Here is a 26,640-nt window from a genome sequence, read left to right on the forward strand (position 1 = left end):
TCAATATGGCCGAACCGAGCAAAGCACAGCAGGATAGAACCAAACCACGTGAGTAAACGCCATAAACTAATACCGAACCGTAACCTTATCGTACCACGCTGCTAGGTTATTGCATTGCTTAATCCATACTTCGTTTGTTTTGATTTTGCATTATTACTTATGACTTAGCACACCCTCAATCATCATTAAACAAATCATAAGGAAATGGAAACTTTCGTGTTGCAGGCATCAACCATCAAATATGGTTCGCCGCATGCTATAAATAGATTAATCGTTTAAATCGCAGAGTATTGTGGGGATTACTCACTATGATGAGTAACACTTTGAAGGGTGTTCACCGTCACCATCACTTATCTTTGAAATTATTATAACCAATTACTAAACCGACAGTTATTGCTACATACTAAGATTCAATGATGGCGTTTTCTGCACCACTTGAACGGCTTAACACGTTAAGCGCTACGTCGGCCCCGTGGGGCCGACAGTGTTCTTCCCCGTAAGCCGGCGTCGGTCTGCTCGGGCCGACAGAGCCCGTTGGGTAGGCCGGCGTTTCTACGAATCGCTGGCAGAACGGGAAGTAGTACAATTTGCGCGTAGCGCTTAACGTGTTAAACGTAATTACGATAACGAGTGCCGGTGGAATGTTTACAGGGGCAGCAAAACACGTTGTAATTTAAGGACAATAAATAGGTACAAATTGTTGTGGGTTTCACTAGCAGAATATAAGCAGTATTGTTCGAAACCTCTGTCTCCATAAAAGTAATATGTGCATTCATGTTGCAACACAAAGAAAGGGCGTGATAAAAAAAACAGGAAAAGATAATAAAGGAAAACAAAGTAATTAAACAAAATGCATACATTTTAGCTAGTTTTATTTTATATCGAAATGCAGTATGCAGTATCGAAATGCGAAATGCAGTAGTAGGGATTGACGTTAACGTGGATGAGTGTCGAACTGTGCATTGGGTTTCTTTTGGCTTCTGTAGATTGAAAAAAAAGGGTACTAATAGGAGCTGTCTCAAAATGAAAGGAATAAACAAATAGATTTTATAATTACGTTCAACTGAATTGCAGTATGATATCTACTAGGCGGCTCCACCAGGATTCATGTAATGTTTGAACTTTATACTTCATGTTTTACCTATCGTTCAACCAATTGTTTCATTGTTCGCAATCTTAATTTGTTAAAAAAAAAGAATAGAATTAGGCCGATTAGTTTTTTTTTATTTTCGACCACTTTGAGTAGTTTTAATGTCTGAGTCAGAGGTCGGCAAGGTCCGGCCCTCCAACTGATTTTATAAGGCCCGTAAGAATATTTAAGTGCTTCATAGAAAAACCAATCTTAATGTTCATCGGATTTGTTCACGATGTCAGGTTTGTTTTCTTCCCAAAAATTAAGAGTGAATTGGTGAACGAGATGTTTCTGATATATAGTTACGTTACACTCAACCAGTCTGAGGCAGGAAGCACACACTCATTTCCAGTCTGAGACAGGAAGCTACATCCGATAGATGATACCACCGCATTCCTCCCAGCAACGGCACGTTCTACCTGACGCAATATCTTCACGGCACCAGATCATCACCAATTCTCAGCACCGTGGACTTCAGCACATCCGCAGCAGTACATCCGGAGAAAGCACGATCGTACATGTTCTCTTGCTAAGGAAGTGAAGCAGACGATCATGTTCAAGAACACCTTCGACAACGGTCTGGAGCAGAACGGACCTCCAGGAACATCACCGTCCTCCTACCGGCAATCCCACGAGCGCTTTTTTTGTACGAGTTAGATCTTAGGTCCGTGCGTTGGGCTCGTTATTTGTAAAAATAAATATTTTTGTATGAGTAACTAAACCGCAACCACGTGATTATATGTTGAAAACAAAATTAAAATTCACCGTAAGCACCACAAGTATGAAAATATTCAGACAAGTTTAACGATAAAATTAATTTTTTATCTCTCACCTCTTTTATGTAACTTTACTATTTAGAAAGTTACTCTATTGCAAAGGGTTCTACTTTGAAAAAAATCAATCATCTGGCCCTTTTAGGAAATATATGCCGGTCTAAGTAAAGCTATATGGTGATGTGCCAAAACTTCTGCTGGACGTACAAATTCATATAAGGATTCAGTTTGTTCAATTTGTTCAGACGACACTTAATAATGTTAAAAAAAAAAATGAGAACAGCTTATGAGATGGGCTAATTTCAAGCGGTATCGTTGTTCAATTTAAGTACTTACCATTTAAAAATATTCAATCATTCAAGAGAAAATGTTTTAAATCTTATTTTGCATTGTTATTCACTAATTACATTAGGTTTCTATTGTTATTCATTAATTAGATCAAACTCAATGAAACCGAGCTAAATCCACCAAAAATTACCCCTTCGGTGCTAGTAATAGTGCTTTCTGGCAACACTGTCACATTTTCCGACTTGTCAAACTTGTCAGCGCCGCAAAAGCACTACCGTTTCAGAGGAGCGGAATATGAAAACAACAGCAGTATTTTTCTCTTTCTCTCTCCCTCCTTCTCTCTCCTTCACAGTATTGTTTTGCCAAGCTCTACCCCTTTCTTTCGCGCATGTTTTCCTACTCTTTTTGCCATCGACATTGTCCGCCCCACTGGGAGTAGAGGAGCTTTTCCGCGCTTGAACCGTACGTTTTCCTGCTCGTTCGTGTTTACCGCATGGGGTGGCGTTTGCTCCATACCGAACGCGGGTGGTGTTTTTCCACGACAACGCTGCGTACATTCGGGTAGTCTAATTTTCACTTGTCAAGCGAACGGTCGGAAAACGTCACCGCCGTCGAGGTCGTACGTACGGAGGGGTTACTGGAAGGGGTTTGTTTCACAATTGCTCTTCTTTTGCGCTCGAGTTGGAGAAGGGTCTGTTCGCGCGATGGAAAATTCTCGTTAAAGACAGCAGAACGTGTGCAGCGTTCTATTGTTAACGCTTTTCCTACTTAAGAAACCGAAGTTTCCACAGTGTCAGTGTGCCACATTCGCCCAGGCGAGCGGGGAAAAGCGTTCTCCAGCGTTGTGTCGAACACACAAAGGTGTTTGAGGTGGTGTGGCTGGGTACAGAGGGGTGAAAGGGTGGTGCGACTAGTGAATGCAAGTTAAAGGAGTGCTCGAGAAAATTCGGCTACCCTACCGTATAGGAAACGCTGGAGGAAAACGAATGTCGACGGCAACTGTCCCGGCGCATTACTCCTTTCATCTGTGAAAAACATATTTGAAGGCGTTGGAAAAACACTTTTCCATCGTAATGTGTGGAAGAAAATCGATTGAAATGATAGTGGCGTTAGGAAGGGGGGGTACCCTACACTAGGGCTGCGCAAGCCAGTACCACCCCATCTCAACACCTTTCGCGTCTTACCCCCTCCTGTGTCGTGCGTTTTCTAGCGGTAGAGGGAATGCCAAAGCGATCCGCGAGCCCGTGTGTGTATTAGTGTTTCTTTTTTGTTAGAATGAGACAGGGCATGCGGTCCTAATGTAAATACACCACTGTGCTGTTTAGCGTGTACGTACACTGTACGCAAGTGAAAAGGGACCCCTGGCGACGGCCCCTTTTTTGCCCAACCGAACCCCGAGAAAACGCTTCACGCATTCGTCCTCGGGTCAAGCGGGTGGCCCGGATGAAGGCCCACATCCGGTTGCGAAGGAAACGCCAGGGAAAACCTTCCCCGTCGGCATGAGTCATCGCGACGCAAAAAGGATGTGTCAAGAAATCCTTTTTCTAGCTCATCGCCCTGCTTTGCATTCATTACGGTCGAGAGGTGGCGCTGAGTAGGCGTTGTTTTCTTCGCCCTTTCTCCTTGGCCTTTTTGGAGTGGGAAAGCAACCGGAGAGCTAGAGAGAGAGAGGGAGAGAGAGAGGGAGAGGGAGAGGGAAAGAACGGAACAGAGCGAAAGGGTCGTTTGTTACACGAAGAAAAGCTAAAACAGCCGGACTATCCGTGTGTATCCATGCACAATTCCACCGGGTGTGCTTCAAGGCGAGAATGGTTGCTTAAGGTTTTCTTTCGGCTCGGTTGGGTGGAAGATACATTTGCGATAAAAAGTAAAAATAAAAAGTACCATTAACACAGGCGCTCTCCTTCGCTGGCCGTGGTATGGTATGGTAGTGGCCGAAGCGGATTAAGTACATCCTTCGGTGCACCGTGGCGTTGTTTGCGTTGTTTTTCCTTTCCGACTTAATCAGCGAACCTGCCGCATGCTAGAAAAGTGAACGGAAGGAAACTATAACCGGGTGGGCGGTGAAAGTACGACACCGTGTGAATTTGTGTGTGTGTGTGTGTGTTATTAAATCGATTGTCATGTGTCCGTCCGGTAGTGGTAAGGCTGCATTGCGCTGACGAGGACATCGACGACCTCGAGGACACGGGGAGAAGGGTGTCGGGGGTGTACGATGTGGGTGTGCCGCGTGTGGCGTAAACAACAGTGCCACAGAGCCCTAGCTGTGTGTATGTGCGCGACAGGAAGACGCCAGCCCTAACCCCCCCCCCCCCCCCCCCCCTGCGAACTTCGACGGATCCATCAATGCGTCAACGGAGCCGTCAATCTTTGACAAACTAGCCGAGGTGACATCAGGAGAGGGCAAACAAACAAACAAATAAACCGTTTCCTGTCATTAAATCCTGCCAGCGCCGGCGGATGTCCTTCTTACGGTCGCGCTCGGACCTTGGGCCGCGCCCCAACCTTCACCTTTTACCGACCGTTCGAGGAGAAATCGCCGCGAGCGGAATGGAAATTCGGCTGGATTGGTGGTAGTGGTGGTAGTTGTACACGGATGTACGCTAACTGAGCAAAGTATTGATCGCCGATGGTGGGATATTGTGTGTTTGTGTTAGAGATGAGCCCAAAGAGCGGGAACTATACGGATCGATCCCATCCTAGGCGCGATCGACGGATCCCGATTCACAAAGTAGCGATCCGGCGGATCCGACGGATCGTCCGTTCAAGCCAAAACCTTGCATGAGATAGTTGTCTATCACTCTGACCTTACAAACTCTTTCTTCCTGGTATCAGTGGCCCATGACAGATCAAAGAGTAACGGCAGTTTTACTCACCAAGCAACTTACTCACCAAACTCCAAAGGGAGTCAAGTCGACGATTTCCATTCTCATAATCACGGTCTCATTCAATAAAAGCCTGGGCCCCTTCCTAGCGGGACGTTAAGTCTCTTTCTCAGTGAATAAAAGTCTCCCTTGGCTCTACGATGTGTCCACGATCCGTCCACGATCCGTCCACGATCCGTCCACGATCCGTCCAAGATCCGTCCAAGATCCGTCGGATCGCCCATACATTCAAAAACCTGGAGAAGTCACTCTCACTGACTTTGGAAGGGGGACCTGACGGCGATCCGTCCACGATCCGTACGGATCCGGCATGTATTCAAAAGCCTGGGAGACCTTGGGCGATTCATTCACGATCCGTCCACGATCCGTCGGATCGCCCATACATTCAAAGTCTGGGGGACTCATACCAAGCGAACATTTTGTCTCTTTGCTCACCATTGTAGCCAAGCTTGAGGAATAGGTGAGGTATTCCTTTCTTTCTTCTATCCTGGTTTGTTATTTTCATTTTCGTCTATCGCTCTTTAATCGACCTTCCTTGGAGCTTGCCAATTGATTTTATGTTTTAGGTCAAGTTCATTCATTGACGAATGCGCACGTTATTTTACTGTTATTTTGGCCATTCGATTTGCGTGTGGTCGCTTCAACCACTGTCGCTACATTTTACTCTCCCGCAGGAAAGGGGACAAAGCTACCGGCAAATTAAATGAATGAGTGGAAAACTGTGAAAAATGAATCGTTGCCCCTTCCCCCCTCAGGCGTAATGAGTATAATATCAATCAGCTAAACAATCCATTTGCATGGGGTATGCCAGGTTCGAGAATGTATGGGTGATCGGACGGATCGTGGACGGATCGTGAATGAATCGCTGAACATCCCCCAGGCTTTTGAATACATGCCGGATCCGTACGGATCGTTGACGGATCGCCGACAGATCCCCCTTCCAAAGTCAGTGAGAGTAGTACCAAACGTCCCACAAGCATAGACTTCTCCAGGTTTTTGAATGTATAGGCGATCCGACGGATCTTGGACGGATCGTGGACGGATCGTGGACGGATCGTCGTCAACTTGTCTCCCTTCGGAGTTTGGTGAGTAAGTTGCTTGGTGAGTAAAACTACCGTTACTCTTTGATCTGTTATGGGACACTGATACCAGGAAGAGAGAGTTTATGAGGTTAGAGAAATCTATCTCACTTGGCGGTATTTTAGCGTGTTGAGAATGTATTTTTTTCTTTTTCTCACGATCCGCGAATCGCCAACGGATCGCGGATCCTTATAGGGATCGATCTAGGATCGCTCAGTTCGTGGAAATGAATCGTCTTGCGCATCTCTAGTTTGTGTTGCTCGTGCCTGGGGTTTATGTGCAGAAACTTCAAACATGCCGGCAGTCCGCCGATCAACATCAACACCCCGTGAATAATTCTTCCGATAGTGTCACGTGCGGTTTTGAAATAAGCGCTCCCGGGGCGCATGAAAAATACCAATTTTATCACATCACATTACAATTGATTGCCGGCACTGGATGATTGCATTCGAGTATAAATGGTTGTAAATGGTACCGTTTGTCGTCTGTAAATTACGCAATTACACTCGGGGTCCCTATTTTGTACGGTGTTTTTTTCCATCTTCTATCTTCTCCATTTTGGAGCGATCCATCAAACTCGAAACCGCTTGAAAAGTATCGATGTTCGTGCGAAGGGTTAACAATAAGCCCTCCCCTCCCTTCTCTATTTTCCCCATACCTTGTGAACGATCCCCCAATCGACTCCCCCACGTTACAACACACGGCTGAGGGACGTTGGCGCGCGTGCGATTATCATTAACTGTCAAGCATCATAACCTCACAATGACCTCCTCGCGTTCTCACGGCGCACTTTTCCACCCACCGACCCACTCGTAGGCCAATGGCCCCGATCGCGTACGGCAAATCGAACCACTCGACCCGAAGGAAAAACACTCCACTTACCACCAAACCATCGGCGTCTCACCCGCCGGACAGTCACGTTAGAAACGAATGGCCCCACGGGTTTGGTGCGAAACCGAAAAATCGAAACGTTTTCCCCAACGTCCAGTGGGGTGAGGGGTGCGTGTGTAGGGGGGTGGACCATTTTTACACGCTGCGTGCTGCTCCAGCACGGCGCGTCGTCTGGTCGGCTCTGTCTATATCGGTACACATGGCCGTTTCACCCAAAACCCCGGTTGCCATAGAGCTCTGAAGACAATCGCAAACTCAAGCAAATACACACACGCACTCCTATGCACGCAAGCAACTGCATTTTGGTTAAATCGTTTCGCGAAAAATTACTGCATCTTGCCTATCTCGCGTCATCACACAGTGAAACCCTTGAGGTGGGTGGGACAAAATGGTGCCTCGTGGGTGCATTTGAAGTTCATTTCCCCCCGTAATTTCCCCTGCACCATCATTTGAACGGTGATAGTGCTTGCTAAGAAGGCATGCTGCAGTTACCCCATGCGTCAATTTCCCTGTGCCTTTTCCCTCGCTGTTGAACGCGGAAAACAATGCGATGCTAGTTGTTTGTTTCGAAAAGGAGGACACATTTTGCTGGGATTCTTATCCGACTGTAAGGGTGTGTACAGCACTGGGGTAAGCAACCATCCGATAAAAAGACGTGTGTGACTTTGTTGCGTGGAAAAAAATGGTTTCCATCGTTTGAACAAGAAAGGAAAATGTATCATTTACCATTTTAAGTTAATAAGATTGCAGGAAAATACTGCTCCATGAAGTTCAAATTGACAAATCTTAGGCAAGGTTGAGGATAGTCAAGAAAAAGTTTGACAATTGACTTCCAACCTAATCAAGCAAAAGATCTAGTTGTAGAACCTCCAAGACTTTTAAATAAAGAGTATGTAAAGAAGATCGATATATTTAATGACACTAAATCTTCACAAATATAGAAATACAATTAAAAAGAGAGGGAACATGATAAACAATGAACAAGGGTTTTCTAAAGATATAGTATCTGCCATCTTTAAATCCACCGAATCTATAAAAATTTTACGCAATAACGCATTTTATAAATTCGATTTGTCAGATAATGCTCTTAGACGGAGGAACGGATCAATCTATTCCGGGGCACCAACCGGAAGGATAATCGAAGCCCTCCAGATGTTTCCATTGCCCCACATGTTTCTATGCCAAAGGCCAAAGTTGGACTCATTTGTGTTTTAAGAGCTAGCAATCCATTATACATGTTTGAAGTTTGCAGTAAAATTATTATTAACCCCTTCACATTTTTTTCGCCTTTTTTGTTTCTATTTTCGTTGTGCGACGTTGATTCGAAGTGTTCGTGCTTCAAAAACACGTTAATACATGTTGGTTCATTTTTACTCATTTATGCGATACTAACCGAGGAAGTAGAACAAAATTTAACACAGTGGGGGTTCTTTTTTGTCAACTTGATTTCATTTCATTTCAAAAATACTCTTTTCACTACTTTTCTTATTCTCATTTCATGTTTGTCAACTGTTTTAACAAATTCAAATCGATTCTATAATTAATAGAGGATATTCTCTGTAAAGTGCAAATATCTAGATTTAATCTTTTAGTTTTTCATGCTCACACATTACCTATGAAATCGCTGTCCAATTATTAAATGAATTGATCAATTTGGACTGCGATGAGGAAAATAATGTGCATTTTACAATACACACTTAAGCCCGTGAATTGCAGACTCTTTAAACGGCATGATTAGACCGAAGCAAGGCAAAGGAAAACATGTTCTACCAAGGCTTTAAAGTTGAAAATTAACAATGATAATGCAATATTAAGTATGACAAAAATTTAACTAGAAAAAAAATTGTTTGTATCGCTCGCTTTCCATATCAAATGTGAAAAATATAAGTGGAAAATAATATCGGTAGTTTATTAGGTTTACAGGCCGGGCCCCTTTAAGTTTAGTGCCCTCCGTGGCCGCGTAGTCCACTCTTCCGTCTCTGCTCTTAGAGTATTTAACGTTTGGGAAAAGATAACGATTTGCTAACACTAACGTCTATACTGCTTAGAGCTCCAAGATGTACGCTGGCTCGCCCACGCCCCGTCCATAAGTTTTGGGGAACCCTCTCGGTGATGTGAGTTGATGATCACAATAAGACCATAAAAGTACGAGCGGTAAGGAGCTGATGTGATCTTTTTTAATTAAGCCTGCCACCCCTCATTACCCATTCGTTGACAAACTAATTAACCTCAATTTTGCACAAAACTATTCTGGCGGGATTTTTACGACTCCTGCGCTTTTACTGCTCGGGCATATTGGATATCTATTCCTTCGTGATAAATCAATCCCGCTCGCTGGAACCAATTGATTTGTTCACCTTCACCGGTTCAACCAAAGCTGAACTCGCCTCTAAGTGTGTCACCAACTAGTCGAGGAAAGCTATCTCGGCCCCGTTACTCTTACCGCCTTTGACTGCCTTTAACATCCACCATAAAATGAATTTCCGCTAAACTTTTGACACTTGCGCGACCATGACATCAGCCTCACGAGATGTGGGGGGGGACTGACGCCACCAAGACGGCACCGTCGGGCGAGCAACAATTTGTCATGCTTCGTAAAGAGCGAACCCCGCTATGGATTTCTGCCACAATTAAGCCAATTAAACAAATCGTTTGGTTTGGCGCGAGCGCGCGCCTCAGAATGGGGTTCCCCTGGGTTTGTCCGTAAGTTTGTGCGTGTGTGGTGATCTTGACCCACGGCTCGGAAAGGAACAATATCGATAGATGAATGTATTTTTGATTGAGTAATAATCAAAGCGATTCTGCCTCTCCCTCGCCAGTTGTAGTTGTTGAAACCCAGCCCAACTTTCCGCTCGTGACAAGTGATTTAATTGACAGTGAAGTTGGTGACCCGCTTGCGACATACCAGAGAGTGACATACACACAGCAAAAGAGTGAAGTGTGCTTAAATTCGATATATTTGGTGTTCCGTGCGTGCGCGAGATTGTATTCGTAGTTTTACTATGTGAGCCCACGGTGTGTCCTGGTTTCCCTCAGGACGACGGTGTGTGCGCGTGTGTGTGTGTCTCATTTTGGCTCAAAAGTCCAAGGAAATCTAGCGGCGCTCCGCTGGGTGATATGATGTTAGAGGGAAGGTACAGCACCACGGTTTTGCTGATGTTATAGTGATCGTGCCGACGACGAAGACGACGACGAAGATATGCCAATCTCGCACGCCACGACGGACTCGGTCGAGCTGGAGATCCTGGAGCTGCGGCATGATTCGAGCGACGACGATGGCATGCCGCCGTACGGTTCCGGTCACGGCCGTGCAAGGCGCGCCGCCCCGATGGGTGGTGGCGTCCGTCGGCAGCAGGTGGTGACGCTAGGCGGCAGTTCCGGAACCGGCGCGACGACGACGCTGGCCTCGGCCGAGGAGCGCGAGATGATGCCACGCACCGCCGGCGGAGGATCGCCGCCGAAGCGGAAGCGGTTCCGGCGCAATCGCACCAGCACGCGCCGGAAGTCGAACTCGCAAAGCTGCGGCAGCCTGTACAACCTGGCCCCGACCCGGCCCCTGCACCCGCAGCGCTCGGAGCCGAACGTGAACTTCTACTCGAGCCCCGGTGAGCAGCAGTACGAGCAGGGCGGCACCATCGACGTCGACTTCCACGCACCGGACAGCTCCAACACGCTCGACGACGCACCGGTGCTGGAGAGCTGCGAGACGCTCGGGGCCATGCGGTCCCGGAGCGGTGGAGGCGCCCGGTGCGGTTCCGCCGGCACGGGTCGCCTGCTCCTGAGCTCCTGCGGGACCACTGGTGCTGGGACGGGTGACGGAGGGCGCGACGAACGGGCGAATACCGATGGCACAGACGAGGGAACCGACGACGACGACGATGACGATGACGACAATGACGGAGGCATGGCCGGAGGTTGCCTCGGTGGTGGAGGTGGTAGAGATGGTAGTGGTGGAGGCGGGGGCGGTGGAGGAAGCGCCGGTGGTAACGGGGGACACCACCATGCGGCCCAGCACGGGCTTCGGGCGTCTATCGCGTCGGTGTTGGGGAAGCTGGGCGTCTGGCACACCAACAAGAAACCGACCAAGGCCGCCCCGGTGACGATCCATCGGAGCGAAACCAAGTCGTCCTTCGACCGTGGCCAATCTTACATATCGAACGGAGCCACCCGGCTGAGGTCGATTTTCGGGGGTAAACACCTGCTGCCGCAGCACCGTCCCATACCCATCGGCATCATCTTGCATGCCGTCTATGCATCTCCTCCCTCTTTGCCAACATGCACCCACTCGACCCACCAAAGTATTTTCTTCTTCCGCTGCGCTTTAACACCCACTTGTGTTGCGTGTCATCTCATTTCGCTCATCTACCGGCATTTCCATCCATGTGTCCTAGCACTTGTATGGGGCTTTATGTCCAGCACCAAACCGCATGATGAAGCACTGGATTCATTGTTTTCGAAAAATTGCACATTCGCATCCGACAAACCGATGTCATCTCATCTCACCATCTCACTCGTTCTATGGTACGCTGCTTGATCATATTCGTATTTTTGATTTGTTCCACATTGCTCGCTCCTGGTAGGTTCACGTAGGGTAGGGTTTAATTTCACCACTATACACCACATTGTTTTGTTTGTAGATCCTCTCATTTTCAATGGAATTGTAACTCAAGGCAAAATGTGTTATAGCTTAATCAATTATTGTTAATTAGCTGTTCCTTAAAAGCTATGTTAATTGTGTACCGTTTAGCCTTTTTGAAATAGTTGACTATTTATGTAAGGTAAAGTGGGGCAACATGACTCCCCCCACCCCTCCCCTCTTAATCAAAAAAACATTCAATAACACATTTTAACTTTTTATTGTTAACTTCACAAACATCTTTTAAATGTACGAAAAATAAGAAAAAGTCACTTCAAACTTTTCAAGTTCTTGTTAAATTAAGTTTTCGAAGGACATTTCGATTTTGACTCCTTTGACAATCTTGGGGCAAGATGGCCCGAACGGGGGGGCAGTATGCACAGCGACGTATGGGACAAGACGACCCCAAAAACAAACACGAGAAGTACCAAGGTTGCTTGTTGAAAAAGTCTGTGCAGAGGCACAAGTAAACAGTCGAATATTGAATCCATCTAACCCACATTGGTTTGAATTTTGCGGTGTAGTATTCGACAGAGAGTTTGAATATAAGTTCGTTGCTGATTTCCGAACAGTTATTGAATATTTTTATGGATCTGTTTATGGTCTTTTATACAAATCGCCTTGGCATAACCTTTATAATTACATCAACCTTGCAGGTAGCACTTCTGACACTGTTAAAGTTTGAGGTTTTGTAATCCAGTTGATCTGTTATATTAAAACACATCACAAAAAATACCCAAATTTTGCATTAAGACTTAAACTATATTAAATAAACGAATATTAATTATGTATTAAGAAACTCACATCACATGTTCGACATAAGACATATTTAAATCAAGAATGCGTGAATCCGTACGCCCAACTTTGACTTAATCTTCTTTTGATGATGCATCATGCCCCATTGTTTACATTTTGAATACTAGGGCATCTTGCCCCACCTGGGCCGGTGCATTATGCTCTATTGTGAGGACCGTTAGTTTTTTGTCTTTTATTTAAAATTCGGATATAATTAAAACAGCTTCTCTTCGGTATTCGTTGATTACCATATTCAAGTTCAATAAGAATGCTAGGTTGATTAAAAAAATATAATTTTAACACTTGCAATACCTTAAATAATAGTAACAAAATATGAAATTATTTTGAGTCAATTTGGTTTTTCTCGTTTTCTTTTTGAGATGTTAATTTCGTGCCGTAAAATTCACATAGGCTCTACTAGATACGTTAATCAACACATTACATTACATATTTTTTTTAAATGGCTTAATTCAACTAAAAACATACCGGTCCATCTTACCTCACCGGGGCAACAAAGCGGCCTCCGATCGGACAATCCGATGAAGAAGTTTAAGGATCTGATATCCAAATCTATGGAGTCAGTAACGAAGTTCACAGATGCCATGATGGATTTTAAGATGCCATATTCCACTTTCACGATTCGATACCGGAGTTTACAGAGGTGATCAACTTGTTTAAGCTTGATCTATCCATAGAAAAAGGCTGTATGATCGTAAAATTGCTTTAGGAAAAGCATTATTCTTTAAAAACAAGTACCATTAGATTAAAAAAAATAGAAGAAGCAAAAGAGTCGTGTTCTTAACATTTAGCAAATATTCTCTATTTATTTTTCAAACTGCGAGCCTTTACCACTTTTCTGCTTACCCTTACTGGCACACTTTTTCTTGCTGGAGAAAAATCAAGTATGAAAAAGGCATCCCATAGCACTGTATAACACTTAGCTCAATACGTGTTTATGAAGCTTTTGTTTTTCAATCACACGCATGTTAATCATAACCCAGTTTGTGTTATTTTGGATATTTTACATACGCTATTTGTTTGATAATATTGTACACATATTTTATGTATTTTTCATCCTTCATATGTTAACTATTATTATGTTTTTTTTCTCTTCTTTTCATCATTAGAAAATGAACGACGAATACGAGCCAACGATAGAGAATACAACACACAATTTAAATACGCTGTAAGTAAATGAAAAACCATGCTGTGCAGCCAGTCTGCAGCAACAAGCGATTTGCATTCGATTGGTCTCTTATCGTCCCGTTTGTTTCGCTTTCTTTATCGCTTCCGTTCCCGGCACGCAGAATAACTACATCAAAACGTCCAAATATTCGATATTAACATTTCTGCCTTTGAACCTGCTGGAGCAGTTCCAACGTCTTGCCAACTTTTACTTTCTGTGTCTGCTAATCCTGCAGCTGATACCAGCGATCTCGTCGCTGACGCCGGTCACCACCGCGATACCCCTGATCGGTGTACTGATGCTGACCGCCATCAAGGATGCCTACGATGATTTCGTGAGTTCCGCGGAAGCCTTCACTGGAACCCCCCAGTCCCGTGCGTTGCTATTTAACGTAACGCTTTTGCTCTTTCGTCCCGCAGCAAAGACACATGTCCGATTCGCAAGTTAACAACCGCCGCTCGAAGGCGCTCCGGCACGGCAAGCTGGTGGACGAGCGGTGGTCCGGCGTGCAGGTGGGCGACATCATCCGGATGGACAACGACCAGTTCGTGGCGGCCGACATACTGCTGCTGTCGTCGAGCGAACCCAACGGCCTGTGCTTCATCGAGACGGCCGAGCTGGACGGCGAGACGAATCTCAAGTGCAAACAGTGCCTGCCGGAGACGGCCGCCATGGGCCAGCAGGAGGACCTGCTGTGGCAGTTCAACGGAGAGATCGTGTGCGAACCACCGAACAACCTGCTGAACAAGTTCGAGGGCACGCTGACGTGGAAGAACCAGCGCTACCCGCTCGACAACGAAAAGATACTGCTGCGCGGCTGCATCATCCGCAACACGCAGTGGTGCTACGGTGTCGTGATCTTCGCCGGCAAGGACACCAAGCTGATGCAGAACTCCGGGAAGACCAAATTCAAACGGACGACCATCGATAGGCTATTAAATTTTATAATCATAGGAGTGAGTACATGATCTGGGGCGATTGGCCATCCGACGTTGAGGCATGGCCTTTTAATTTTTGCTTGTTTGTATTGTCCTTGATGTTCCTAGAGGAGATGCTAGGTACTCTTTTCTTACTACGAACCTATCTATCCTACATAGTATGATAAAATGAAAAACATTTCATCTTATTCAAATTTCATAGAGAAAACATTGAAAGATAGTCGTTTGCGTGTTTAATCATCATGCTTAGAATATTTCAATGCATCAATGGTATGGATGGAGATGAAAATAACAATAACGAACGATCGAGGTGGATCGATTGGTTAAAAAATTGAGCATATGCACTTAAACATCATCAACAAAAATGTGTGAATTGGTGAAGTATTTTCAAATGTTATAACTGATCAGGAAACACTTATATGAAATGTTATTCATTTTTATTCATTCTTTAAACATAAGGTCTCTTAAAAAACGATGGCCTATAGAAAAAAAAATGATCATGGTTTACAGCATTTTCTGTCCTGATCAATTACAATTTTCTACTGCTTACTAATTTTTAAAATCTAATCTAATCGTTATCGTTAGACGTGGTAAAAATGGAAAATTTACTCCCGATCATGAAGGCGATCAATATGCACCCTCGATTGGAGTGCGATGAATGAAGTCCAATTCATATTATGTCTTGTTGGTAATGATCGCCCCCGTAAGGCTTAATAATTATCACGTACCCTGAACAACACAGCTTTATAGAGAAAAATATCGATGTCAAGTGCGGAATCATCAACCTACACTCAACCACGTAACAACGAGGTTGCTTGCAATGGTACATAAAAAAAAATGCATCCAAGCCGAAAGCGACAACTATTAGCAGATATCGGCGGCATCTTGTTTGAACCGTCTCGCCGCTCGCTTACAGTCTGGCCCTTTGTTTCACCCTGACTCCTTGTAGACAGCCGGATGACGTAGTAATCGATTGGCTGTTTCATTAGCTTGATTTGCATCGTAGGCGTAACACCAGATGGTTGAACGTTGATGCTTGGTGACGCATCATTTGTCCACCCGTACTGAATGCTTTCCGTGTTATCTGAGTGACATGATTGTTCTTCGATCGATCACTTCCAGGCATCGGTAGTTCCCCTCCGTTTGTCTGGGTGGAATGATTCATACACATTCTTGGGATGGAGCATGAAACCCTCTCTTTTTTTACTATGTGATATCTTTGTTTTCCGTTCATCCATTAACCAGGCGACAAGTGTCAACATCTTGAACGATATTAAGTTCCGGAGGTTTTACTCCTTAAGTTTGTAGAAGTTTTTCATTTTTGATCTTCGAAACTAGATTTTTTATTCATTTTTAAAATGAAATCAAAAAGAGATATCATATGTACTTTCCTTGTACAATACGGCCCGCATCGTGAAAATAGATATAAAAAAATATGTACTTTCCTTCATGTATTTAACGGGTTTGTTTGTATTCTCTCCTCCACAGATAGTGTTCTTTCTGTTATCCATATGCGGTTTCTGTACGATTGCGTCCGCAATATGGGAAGCGTTTGTAGGATATAAATTTCAAGTAAGTACCAGCTCCTCCGACCATCGTATTGACGATGTTCGTGTCCTGATATTGTCCACGTTTCATTTTGTTTCATTCACATTTCAGATCTATCTGCCATGGGAAAGGATAATCCCGAAGGATCATCTGCAGGGTGCAATCAGTATCGGGTGTCTAGTCTTTTTTTCCTACGCAATCGTACTGAACACAGTGGTGCCAATATCTTTATACGTGTCGGTAGAGGTATGGTATCGAGCCGCGTTGCTGAAGCCAAGGGTTTTAACTGATTTTTGGTTTTCCGTCTCTCCTTCCCTTACACCAGGTGATACGTTTCGCGCAATCCTTCCTCATCAACTGGGACGAGAAGATGTACTACGAAAAGACGAAAACCCACGCCAAAGCACGGACAACGACGCTGAACGAGGAGCTCGGCCAAATACAGTACATCTTCTCGGACAAAACGGGCACGCTGACGCAGAACATTATGACCTTCAACAAATGCAGCATCGCCGGCCGTGCCTACGGTGATGTGGTGGATGTGCGGACCGGCGAAACGGTCGAACTGTCGGAGGTAGGTACGCGGAGGCGCAATCCCGCTGTGGCACAAGTTCTGCAAAACTACCATCCTCCTTCCCCTTTCCGTACAAACAGATAAAAAGTGTAGACGATTGAGGCTTGCCGTAGTATTTTTCGATTCTATTTATTTCTCTGTCGTGATTCCCTTGTCACCCGTTTTTAGTGCCGTTTTTGGTAAAATGTTTCTAATCCGCTAATCCTCGGTCTGCTCTAGTATGGACAAAGAGCGTGTGATACATTTTACCAGTGTGTTTAGTTGTTCAACTTTGCAAAAGTTACTGCACACGTTATCATAAAGACGATACGTTTAAGATAACGTTCCTTTTCATCGTGATTCGTTATATTCACTTTAGTCAAATGGAACACCAATCTAGTCTCTCGGCTTAACTATTCCTGTAAGCCTCAACTCCGTACATTCTTGTATGAAAACACTGAACGTAAATGAGATAAAGCTGTACCAAATAGCTTCAAAACAAGCAAAAGGGCGCTTCGTGCAAGTTAACACATATACACACATACACACACACACATTCTGCAATTGCTCTACATTAAATATTAAAAACTATTTTGCAAAACACTAACGCAATACTTGCCAGTGAACGAACTTTTGTGTGTTTTGGGCGAGTCCCTTACTAAACCAAATCGTATACTGCGTTCGTTCATTCCCAACCAACGTCCCCCTGTTTTTTGTCCTTTTGATTTGAGTGTGTCGTCTCCCGTGTGTTATTGATACATTTTCTAACAAAACAAAAATCTGATGATTGTGCGTAAAGTAATAGTATTGTCCCGTGTACGTGTGTGTTCGCTATTATCTAAATGTGTTTAAAGTTTTGAAAATATACCTTAATTCTTCTTGTATTCTTTTTTTCTTTCCCTATGCATTTTTTTGCTCGGTATGTGTACCTAACTCTCAACTTCTTCTCCTAAAATGCATATCATTCTATGATCGTGATCGTATCCCCTCGTATCGATCGTTTTCATTTTTTTTTCATTGTTTGTTTGTGCATTTGTTTTCATATTTTAAATTTTGGTTCGTTCCAACTTACTATCTGTGTTTTGTTTGTTATTTTGTACTTGTGTTGTTCGTTTTCAAATTTTATGTTTCTGATGTTTGTTTCATTTGACACTAATTTTATTTTTTATCATTTGTTTGTCTCTCTCTCTTCTATTTTCCCTCTCTTTCCCTCTCTCTCTCTCGCTCTGTATCTCTTTCTCTCTCTCTCTCGGTCTGTTTTCTTCTCTATCTCTCTTTATTTCCATCCCTTTTCCCTTTCTCATGTTTTCTATTTAATAAAACCATTGCTTGTAGGCTACCTTCAACAGTAACACATCGCTTTTATTAAACGCTGAAGAGCCGCCAGGTCGTAGCACACCACAGCCCACCACCAACACCACCAAAACCCCCATCACCACCGAACCAGTTCAGAGTAAAAGCCCCTCTAGCAAAAAGCATCCACCTTCACTACATGTTAGATTCAGTCAGCACAGTAATGACCAACAACAAACGCAGACGTCCATATCCACCACTAAGCAAAACACAAAACCCAATCTCCCGACGCAGTCGTCCACGGATGTGCCGCCAAGTGGAAACAACACGCAAGGACTGCATGTACGCATGATTTTGTTTGGTTAAACCTGTCTATCCTTTGTTTTGGTCCCACTGGACACACGGGACCCTTGGCAAATGCATTCTGTCTGGTTAAATAGATTTTTTTTCTCTTCATAGAAATACGTACACTATTAGTTCGCTTGCGATTAGGAACTCTCAATATTTTAGGTTTCATCACACAAAGTAGTTGTTTTGCTTCAATTTATAGATCGACAACGTGAATTCAACTACGCTTCAGCTTTGCGCTGTCAAAAATACTCTTGATAATTTTGCTCATCAATCGCGCGCCAGTAGAAACGCACACGTGTGATGGTTCTCGAAACCGTCCGCAATTCCCAGCATTTAATTCAAACATCCAATATGCAGTCCACTCACCCGTGAGTGCATTGCGCTGTGATTTATTTGTAATAGAATGTTTTCATTTTGTAACTGTTCGATTGACTGTTTAGGTTTCCTCATACAGCGTGGTGAGTTTCATACCGTATATAGATTCAATAATTATAGTTCAGTTTGTCACATTGCAACATTATGTATGTGTGCTTGTGTGCGCGAAAAGTTGCAAGTTTTATGCACGCCCGCTGTGCCAACAATTCATGCTCTCTGTTTCGTTGCATACGTTTTTCTTTTCAAGACAATTTTTTTCTAAATTGGGCAAAAGATCATCAAGGGTATTGTAGCGTGATTTACACGATAGAATATTTCAGTTTTAGTTAGTACTAGTTCAAAGAATCATCTGTTGATAAATTCGGCAAATAATCGTTTTGCCAAGGGGGAGGGAACAAGCGCTTGTGCTTCAATCGTGTGCTTTGAAAATGAAGGATCCACATCAATGCGTTCCATTCATGTGTATCTGGCCGCATTATTGTGCATCCATTGCTGGTTAATCGTTTGTGGTTCTTTTTTTTCACATCCCGCTCAACTGGTGTCTTTTTTTTTCTAAATCTCTTCTCCTGTCTTCAACCATCATCTTCTTCTACCTCTACCGCACTGTATCCATGCCATCATGTACCATAATTCTGCCCATCCAATTTCTACCATCATCTATGATATTGGAATATGGGGTTTCAAATGAAAAACAAAAAAAAACAACAACAACACAACCAAATGTCCAGGTGATGGAGTCGGTCGATTTTTCCTTCAACCCGGAGTACGAACCGGAGTTCCGGTGGTACGATCAGGCGCTGCTGGACGACGTGCGGGCGGACGAGGAGCATTCGCATAATTTTTTTCGTCTCCTCGCGCTCTGCCACACCGTGATGGCGGAGGAGAAGAACGGCAAGTACGTGACACGAATCGTCGTCGTTTCCCGCCCGTTATGGGGTGGTCACATTTTCCCAACATTCATTGCATTGCCTTGTTTGTTTTTTTTCCTTCCCTCTCCCTTCCAGACTAGATTATCAAGCACAAAGTCCTGACGAGGCGGCCCTCGTGTCGGCGGCGCGAAACTTTGGATTTGTTTTTAAATCGCGAGCACCAAATAGTATAACAATTGAGGTCATGGGACGAACAGAGGTGGGTGGGTGAAGAGGTGAGATCGACATCGAACGGTCCCGTGCTTATGTGCTTTCTTTACACCTTCCACAGGAATATGAACTGTTGAGTATATTAGATTTTAATAATGTTAGGAAACGAATGTCGGTCGTACTGCGGCGCAACAACTCCATCATCCTGTACTGCAAGGGCGCCGATAGTGTGATATATGATAGGCTGGGACCGAACCAGCACGACCTGAAGGCCCGCACGCAGGAGCATTTGAATGTAAGTCACGCGTGGTGTCGGACTTCTGCGTCCGTTCGGAGTTTTCTTTTTTTTTCTCATCCCGCCGTATGCATTCCCATCCACGGTTAGAAATTCGCCGGCGAAGGTTTACGGACGCTGGTGCTCGCCGAGCGGCGACTGACGAAACAGTTCTACGAGTCCTGGCTCGTGCGACAGAGGGAAGCTGCCTTATCTTTAGATGGTAGAGAGGATAAGTTAGGTGCAATCTACGAGGAGATCGAATGTGATATGCAACTGGTCGGTGTGACGGCGATAGAGGATAAGCTCCAGGACGGGGTCCCACAAACGATAGCAAACCTACAGCTCGCCGGCATCAAGGTGTGGGTCCTTACGGGCGATAAGCAAGGTAAGGCGTTGTGACTTGTGTTTATGTCAAAGTTCCCTGGTTTAACCGTTTTTTTTTCTCTATCTCGTGCTTTGCTTTTTGTTTTAGAAACCGCAATAAATATCGGTTATTCGTGCCAGCTTCTTACTGACGACATGGTCGATGTGTTCGTGATCGATGGCCTTACGAAGGTGGAGGTGGAGCAGCAGCTGCGCAAGTACATGGATTCCCTGCGGATCGTAAATACCTACCACCCGACAAGTGAGTACTTCGCATTGGATATTTGGATTTCCAAGAGTAGGATTAAAGGATTGGATTCCAGATCTGGATATGTACAAATGAGATCCGGATGTGTCAAATTACAACTCAAAGGGATTCGAATCGTATTCCGAGGATCGCTTCCAAGGCCGGATCAGGATCGACCGTACCATGTCCCTGCTGCTAACATTGATCGACCTTTTTTCCCTTTCCGTTCGTGCTCTCCCCACAGATGTCCACAAGGCTAGCAATCTGCATCCGCCAACGACGACGGGTGCGAGTAGCGAAACGAGTGCCGTCACGGCGAACGGTGCGCACAGCAGTAGCTCGGGACCGATGGTGGACATACAGAACACCTCGCCCCCCTCGGTTTCGGTGGTGACGTTTAGGTGGGATAATAGACATAAATATACAAGTATAGGAGGAAGCGAGGAGGCACCGGACAGGTACACATCGACACGATCACGCGGACCCTATCGATCTGCCAAAGTTTTTAATTTAGTTTTTTATACTTTTTTGACGTTTACCATGTGCTACTATAACTCCAAAAGCAAAACCTTCCGACTCCCCCCGTCCCCACAACAAGCCGGTTTCGGTGGTAACTCACTCGATTGATACCGAACCCCAGATTTAATCAGTCCCCCTTGTTGTGTTTTCTCTTTTAATTATCTATCTGTTTAATGTTCCTATTATTGCTATTAACATTATTTTCCACTTGTCTTCCAGCACAATGTACCGTGTGTTCAGTTATTACTCTTCTTGTTGCTATTTCCTTTACGTCTTTTTCAAACTATCTCGGGTTTTGGTACACTTTTAGTTTCTTTTCGTTCTTATGTTGGGCGAGACCCTAACATACGCAAAACTGTTCTTTTTTATATATTTTTTTCTGTCTATAATAGCAACTTTTAGTTGTTTAATTGTTATTAGCCTTCGTTTCCCTTACGTTTTTTTCCCCCAAATGTCTCAAGAATTGTACAATCACTCTCTTTGCATAACTATACCAAACTCAAACAAACCAGTACTATAGCAGCCGCACTGGCGACACCACCCCCGATCACCCCTCCGAAGTATTTGACCGGTAATATTACACTACTGACGTGATGTACACAAAAACACACATTCGTATCGTCGCAAAGCTAGCCAATACCTTCCTCATATGCCTGTACAGATGAACAAATGAATCAAACTAGCACTAGTAAGATCACTCCCTTCTACTAACAATCAATCCCTCTGTCTAACGCTGTTGCTATCTATACACCTCCCCCCCTCTTCCCGTTTACCAGCCATGTCCAAAACCGAAAACCGAAGCCTCACCCCAATTAGTGAGTGTTGTAGTGTAGTTCGTTCCATTCTGGTTTTCCTTTCGTCTCCGTATGTGTGTGTGTGTGTGTATGCGTGTTTGTCCTTAATGTCCTTAACTGTCTTTCTTTTTATAGTAATTTTATTTTGTGTAAATTTGAGTTGTAGCTGATTTGGATTTCCGGTTTCTTACCGCTAGCAAACTTCCCGATAGTTTCAATATCCCGTTCCTTGTGTCGTACTTTAACTACTCTACTAAATGTTTGGTTTTCCCCTGTAGCGGGCTCACTATTGTGAGCCTGTGGGTTGTTTATGTTTACTCCTTTTCGGCATACTCCTTTCCTGCATTCCTACCGACCCCACCCCGTCCCTATCCTTATCCTTAAATCACTTCACCAACATCGCGAGTACATGATCGTGTACTAATCGAAATACCATCGTCTTTGTTGTTTCCCATTGCTGCAACCGATCGCGTTATTGACGCAGTGTAAATTGTAGCAACTATTCCGACGGCTTCGAGAAGGGCGAACCGACGCTGACCGAGCTGGACGAGAACACGGGCGTCGCGCTGGTCATCAATGGCCACTCGCTGGTGCACTGTCTCACGTCGGAGCTCGAGAGTAAGTTCCTGGAGATTGCTTCCCACTGCAAGGCGGTCATCTGTTGCCGGGTGACACCACTTCAGAAGGCGATGGTGGTGGAGTTGATCAAGCGGGCGAAAAATGCCGTCACGCTTGCCATCGGTGACGGTGCGAACGACGTTTCGATGATCAAAGGTAGGCCCATTTTGCCGCGTGGACCCCTGGAATCGTTGGGTAACACTTTACGCAAAAGTTTGTTTGGGGGGCAATGATTGATTTTGCGTTTTTTTATGACAAGACACTTATCTATTTCTGACAGCATTTTATTTTAATTCAACAAAAAGCCATTTTTTACAAATGAAAATTGGTATATCACAACAGTGGCCTCATAACTAAATCACAACTTTCAATAGTTATCTATTTATGGGTTATAGAAGTGTAGAACAAGAGGATTTCTAACGTATAAAACTCTTTTATTATATTTTTTAAGATCGAGGAGACAATACTTTTCTATAAACCAAGTGTAGGGGTTCCTGGGATTATGTGCACCTCTTGAGGAAAACTAATAAGATTTTTCAATGAACTTTGCTAATAATTATTGATTTTATCAATTAATTTGGTTCGTGAAGGTTCAAACTAATAATCTAGTTTTTGCCTTTTTTGCAAAAAATCAAAATTTTTTCCAATTACTTTAAAATTCAATTTGAGATAGATCTGTACCTGGTATAGGCAAATGCTGTGCTGGGGTAAAATATACCATAAGAAAGGAGCAATTCGCTCCATAACAAAGAGGCAAATTGCTCTTGAACTGTTAGGCAAAATGCACCATGATAGTGATACTCAAATAATCAATTTTGAAACAATCAAAAAGTCTTATTTCTTGTGATTTGAGCCAAAATATATGAAATTGAAGTAATTGGTGCTTTTATTTAACGGTTTTACGTATCAGAATTCGTTTTAGGTTTTACATACACTGCTGATGCATTTTGCCCAGACATATGGGGTTTTTCCTCCGTTCATACTTGAACACAGTTTTAATAAAAATAAGAATGAATCTGTATACTTACCGAGATTTTTAAAAGCAGTATGGAATTTTGATTCTAATTAACAGAACGATGTATGCTATGTGTAAAAACAACGATTTTTGCACTGTTTTTGTCTTAGCGGTGTGGAAAACAAAACAACATCAAAACCTGTCCGAGCTGTTTGCTGAATGTTTTTATTTTGTTTTTATTTCGTTTTTCTGTTGATGTAGAGCTATGAAACTCATATGGTGGTCATATTTTAATTCACTCTTGCAGGGAGACTACTTTTTACTCACGACCAAAATGTGTTTATCATAAAAAAAAGAAATGAAAAAAAATGAAAAAAAGTGCGTTTTGCCTCTGAGGTGCATATTTCCCTATGTATCCCTAACCCCTTTACTATTTACAAAAGTCACATTCCAACTCAAAAAATGAACCATAACTCAATTGTAGTAAAGTTTTTCAACGTAAACAAATCATTCCAGTATTGAAAATGCATTTTTAAATCATTTCTGTCCTTTTCCTTCTCGTTGCCGCAGCCGCACACATTGGCGTGGGAATCTCGGGCCAGGAAGGCATGCAGGCCGTCCTGGCGAGCGACTACTCGATAGCTCAGTTCAAATTTCTCGAAAGACTGCTGCTGGTACATGGCCGCTGGTCCTACTACCGGATGTGTAAATTTTTGCGCTACTTTTTCTATAAAAACTTTGCATTCACGTTGTGCCATTTTTGGTATGCATTTTTTTGCGGCTTCAGTGCTCAGGTAAGGTACTTTGGCGTTACTGCTCAGTCGATCGATACGTCACGCTAATCCTTCTTCTTCTCCCATCCAAACCGTAGACCGTTTTCGACCCAATGTTCATATCGGTGTACAATCTTTTCTACACGTCGCTGCCGGTGCTAGCGTTGGGCATCTTCGAGCAGGACGTATCCGACAAGAGTAGTGTCGATTATCCGAAGCTGTACACACCGGGTATTACGAACGCTCTGTTCAACACGACCGAGTTCATCCGGAGCGTGCTGCACGGTATCTTCAGCTCCCTGATACTGTTCCTGATACCATACGGTAAGTTTTATTGGCCTCCCTCATGTAGTGCTTTCGTCCTCTACATGTCCTTCTACTCTGTCGTTCTCAAGGCACCTACAAGGACGGCATCTCCCCAGACGGATACGTTCTCAACGATCACATGCTGCTGGGATCGGTAGTGGCCACCATCCTCATCCTCGACAATACCGCACAAGTACGTCTTGCTCCATTCGTCACCGAACAAAACCGTACTAATGACAACTATCGCCTTTCCCCCAGATCGCGCTCGACACGTCCTACTGGACCGTCTTCAATCACATCATGATCTGGGGCAGTCTGCTGTGGTACTTCTTTCTGGACTACTTCTACAACTACGTCATCGGTGGCCCGTACGTCGGTTCGCTTACGCAGGCCATGAAGGAGGCCACCTTCTGGTTCACGACGGTGCTGACGGTGATCGTGTTGATGATACCGGTCCTCGCGTCACGCTTCTACTTTGTCGATGTTTTCCCGAGCCTTCCGGATAAGGTACGGATTGGTTGGCGTTTGGTCCTGGCGGGTGACATATGTTCCCTGCAAAACCATCACACTTTCTTTTTATACCTCCTTTCCTTCTGTAGATTCGCGTACAGCAAAGGTTGGCACTGTTACGCTCACGGCAAAGCAGTGACGTCCTGCGGACACCGTCGGCCCGAAAAGCGCGCCGATCATTGCGGTCTGGTTACGCCTTTGCGCATCAGGTAACGATCCCAAATGCCATTCACACTAAAATACATTGCTTTGAAATCTTGTCCGTATGCTTTCTAGCGGTGTTTTTGAACACTCTTTTATAAATGCTATAACTTTGTCGTTTCTGAAACATTTTCTTTTCGGTTAACGTTAACGTTTTAGTATATTTATTTTCTCTTTTTTGGTGTTTTTTTGATTTCTTATGATGCACCCCCTATCCATTAATCCGCCAGCTCGGTGTGAAGGAAAAAAGATCGGGTTGGAATGCTTTTCAACTTTCACGTTATCAAAAGGTGTGCAGTAGGAAAGGTACAAATACATTGTGCCACCTTTCAAACATAATTTCAAACGACGAATAATTGATCTTAAAGTTACGGTTTTTTTTTATTTTTCTTAGTTTGTTTCTGTTCTGAAACTACTTTTTTTAATATATGATTTTGTATTTTTTTTTAGCACATAATTCTTTTCTGGGCTCAATGTTTTTGCGTTGTGTTGGAAAATATAAAGATCAAAAACATTTTGACTCGTCCCTTTTTTATTTACACCGAGCTAGTAGAGTGATGGAGAGGTGCACAAAAATAAAACAAAAACGCTAAAAATCTACAAATATACTAAATAGTAGCCGTTTATGGATTCGAAAATTTTGTAAAAATGACAAAGTTACAGTAATTTGTAAAAGAGCGGTAAAAATACTCGGAACTGGTCGAACAAAAATAAATGAATTTTTTTTTTCTCAAAGCAGAATTGGGTTGAAAATCGAAGCCCTCTTTTTAGATATTCAATCATTTTAGAGATATTAAAAATGAAAATTACCAATTCCAATTTCAGGAAGGATTCGGTCGGCTCATTACGTCCGGTAAGATCATGCGCAAACTACCGCAGGACTTCGCCTTCCCACTGGGGCTGGGCAGCAAAAAGCAGCAATCAACCGAATCGACCAAGAACAATAACAATAATAATAGCAACAATAACGCCAACAGCACCACCATCAACGGGGCCGGTGGTGGTGGTGGTGGTGGCACCTTGACACGAACCGGAACGCATGTTGTACCAGCAGCGGGCAACGCGGCGGCAGTGAATGGCGGGAATCAGGTGGTGAATCTACCCGGCAGCTCGAACAGCGACCACAGTCCTCGAGCGCCCTGTCAGGATTTGGACACGATCAACCTCTAACCCGATACGAGAGGCTGCTCGACAGTGTACCTGGTAGGATCATGATCATGCTTTCATCATTCACGCGCAGTCCAACCTTCCTGCGAAGGCTATCAACATCTCCC

General features: G+C 44.0%; 1 protein-coding gene across 1 annotated transcript; it reads left to right on the top strand.

Moving 5' to 3' along the window:
* LOC131260410 (phospholipid-transporting ATPase ID) lies at window positions 1-26,640 on the top strand. Its single transcript, XM_058262121.1, has 20 exons — window positions 1-48; window positions 13,608-13,666; window positions 13,788-14,000; window positions 14,086-14,622; window positions 16,093-16,176; window positions 16,264-16,398; window positions 16,478-16,726; window positions 19,453-19,619; window positions 19,729-19,852; window positions 19,925-20,098; window positions 20,189-20,465; window positions 20,553-20,705; window positions 20,935-21,148; window positions 22,488-22,777; window positions 24,147-24,370; window positions 24,448-24,673; window positions 24,745-24,848; window positions 24,914-25,162; window positions 25,255-25,374; window positions 26,192-26,640. The coding sequence occupies exons 1-20, from the start codon at window positions 6-8 to the stop codon at window positions 26,534-26,536; spliced, it is 3,987 nt and encodes a 1,328-aa protein (XP_058118104.1). The 5' UTR covers window positions 1-5; the 3' UTR covers window positions 26,537-26,640.

The sequence above is a fragment of the Anopheles coustani genome, chromosome 3 (genome assembly GCF_943734705.1).
Source record: "Anopheles coustani chromosome 3, idAnoCousDA_361_x.2, whole genome shotgun sequence".
NCBI lineage: Eukaryota > Metazoa > Arthropoda > Insecta > Diptera > Culicidae > Anopheles > Anopheles coustani.